We start from the raw sequence: 1811 nt of genomic DNA, 5'->3' as shown, positions 1-1811 counted from the left end.
TGGTAGTAACTATTATTGGAGAGATTGCTTCATGGATATAATATTGGACTTATAGATTTTTCCAGAAGAAAAAAAACGTCATTGATTTATATTAAGGATATATAAAGGTCTAGACTTATAGATGGATGACAAGTGAAACAAAATGTAGATCTACAATCTCCATAATGTACTATTGTAAAGATGGATAACAAGTGAAACAAAATGTGGATCTACAATCTCCATAATGTACTATTGTAAAGCCATATAATTTTCATGTCAAGAATAATTACAAATAGATAGTACATAATTACAACAACAAAAAAATTGTTATTGTAAGCAGACTAACAAGACTCAAATCATTGCCTATTATACTTTGCACAAACTATATTGTAGAAGAACTTTGATCATTTGAGGCAATTGCAACATTGCTTGCTTCATTTGAATTGCTAAGCAAATTAGATATGCTTTGTCTCAATCTTTGAGAAGGAATTGAAGTTGCCATCAAGTCCTTTCTGATACTCTCCAATACCATTGCCACTTCTCTAATGGTTGGTCTTTCTTCAGGTGAATCTTTTGAACAACTCAAACCAACATGTAGCAAAGAAAGGAGGCAATTGTATATATTATTTTCTTCAAAATCATATTCATCCACCTCTTCAAAAAATAATTCATCAATTACCTCCTTCACTCTATTTGGAAATGCAAGGCTCACCCACTTGTGCAAATTTAGCTCTCCAACAAACATGTCACTAGTTGGTCTCTTTCTAGTAAGCATTTCTAGTAACAAAATACCAAAGCTATAAACATCTCCTTTTGTGGAAATTGTCGCAGCCAGTCCATACTCTACATTAATATTAAAAAAAAAATGATCAAAATTTACTTAACCAATCCATATAATACAAAATTATTACTGAGAAAAGACAAGTGAAAGTATTGTTTTAAAAGTCATACCTGGGGCAATGTAGCCCATTGATCCTTTCAAAGCAAGTGATGATGTAAGTGAATCATTTGAGGTTGCACCAATTAGCCTTGCAATACCAAAATCTGTGACATGGCCTGACATGTCTTCATCCAAAAGTACATTGCTGGGTTTTATATCACAATGAACTACTTGCACAAAAGAATCATGGTGAAGATATTCCATGGCATGGGCCACATCTATGGCAATGTCTAATCTTGTTTTCAACCTCAATTCACACAAATCTTCATCATTGTTATCATCTATATCAGGATACAAATGATTCTCTAAACTTCCCTTAGGCATAAACTCGAACACCAAAGCTTTGAATTGGAGGTTGGAACATGAAGTTATGACTCTCACCAGATTTCTATGCCGAACCTTTTGCAAGACACTACATTCTACTTTAAAACTCTTTTCAACTTGTTCATTTTGCAACTAGAGAACCTTAACAGCAACAAATGAACCATCACTCAAAATTCCTTTATACACTAACCCATAATTTCCTTTTCCCAACAAGTTGGCATTGGAAAACCCATTAGTTGCTATGTGAAGCTCTTGATATGAGATCCTTGGGTGCACTAACTTTTGGAAAATAGCTTGTGAGAAATGAAATTTTTCCATATGTATATTTCCTTTCCAAAAGTACACCAAAAGTAGACAACATAGTATAAAAACAAGAGCTCCAATGATTGGCAGTAATATTCTTTTCACAAATGGAAAATGACTTCTTGACATTGGACATGCAGATAAATTGAATATGTGTGGTCCACAAAGACCGGGATTTCCAATTAAAAAGATGGGACTTGTTTGATTTGCAAAAATCCCTCCTTTCGGAATCTCCCCTGTGAGGTGGTTGAAAGACAAATTTAAA

At 33.6% G+C, this 1811-nt stretch overlaps 1 protein-coding gene across 1 annotated transcript; it reads right to left on the bottom strand.

The window, feature by feature from the left end:
* Positions 1–361: 361 nt before the first annotated feature.
* On the bottom strand, positions 362–1243 carry LOC149209077 (receptor kinase-like protein Xa21). The gene is made up of 2 exons (XM_089398512.1): positions 931–1243; positions 362–822 (listed from the first exon to the last, which is right to left on the bottom strand). Exons 1-2 carry the CDS (start codon positions 1241–1243, stop codon positions 362–364), a joined length of 774 nt encoding a protein of 257 aa, XP_089254638.1.
* Between the last annotated feature and the right edge of the window lie 568 nt (positions 1244–1811).

Source organism: Pinus tabuliformis, chromosome 1_2 (genome assembly GCF_031772625.1).
Source record: "Pinus tabuliformis cultivar Carrire ecotype Pingquan chromosome 1_2, CPIR1, whole genome shotgun sequence".
Taxonomy (NCBI): Eukaryota; Viridiplantae; Streptophyta; class Pinopsida; order Pinales; family Pinaceae; genus Pinus; species Pinus tabuliformis.
This window is presented reverse-complemented; position numbering and strand designations above follow the sequence as displayed.

Excerpts from the sequence above, each read along its gene's own strand:
- LOC149209077 (XM_089398512.1), bottom strand. The coding sequence starts at position 1,243 with ATGCCTAAGGGAAGTTTAGAGAATCATTTGTATCCTGATATAGATGAT. Across the intron at positions 823-930 it reads AATGGGCTACATTGCCCCAG|AGTATGGACTGGCTGCGACA; the intron begins GTATGACTTTTA and ends ATATTAATGTAG.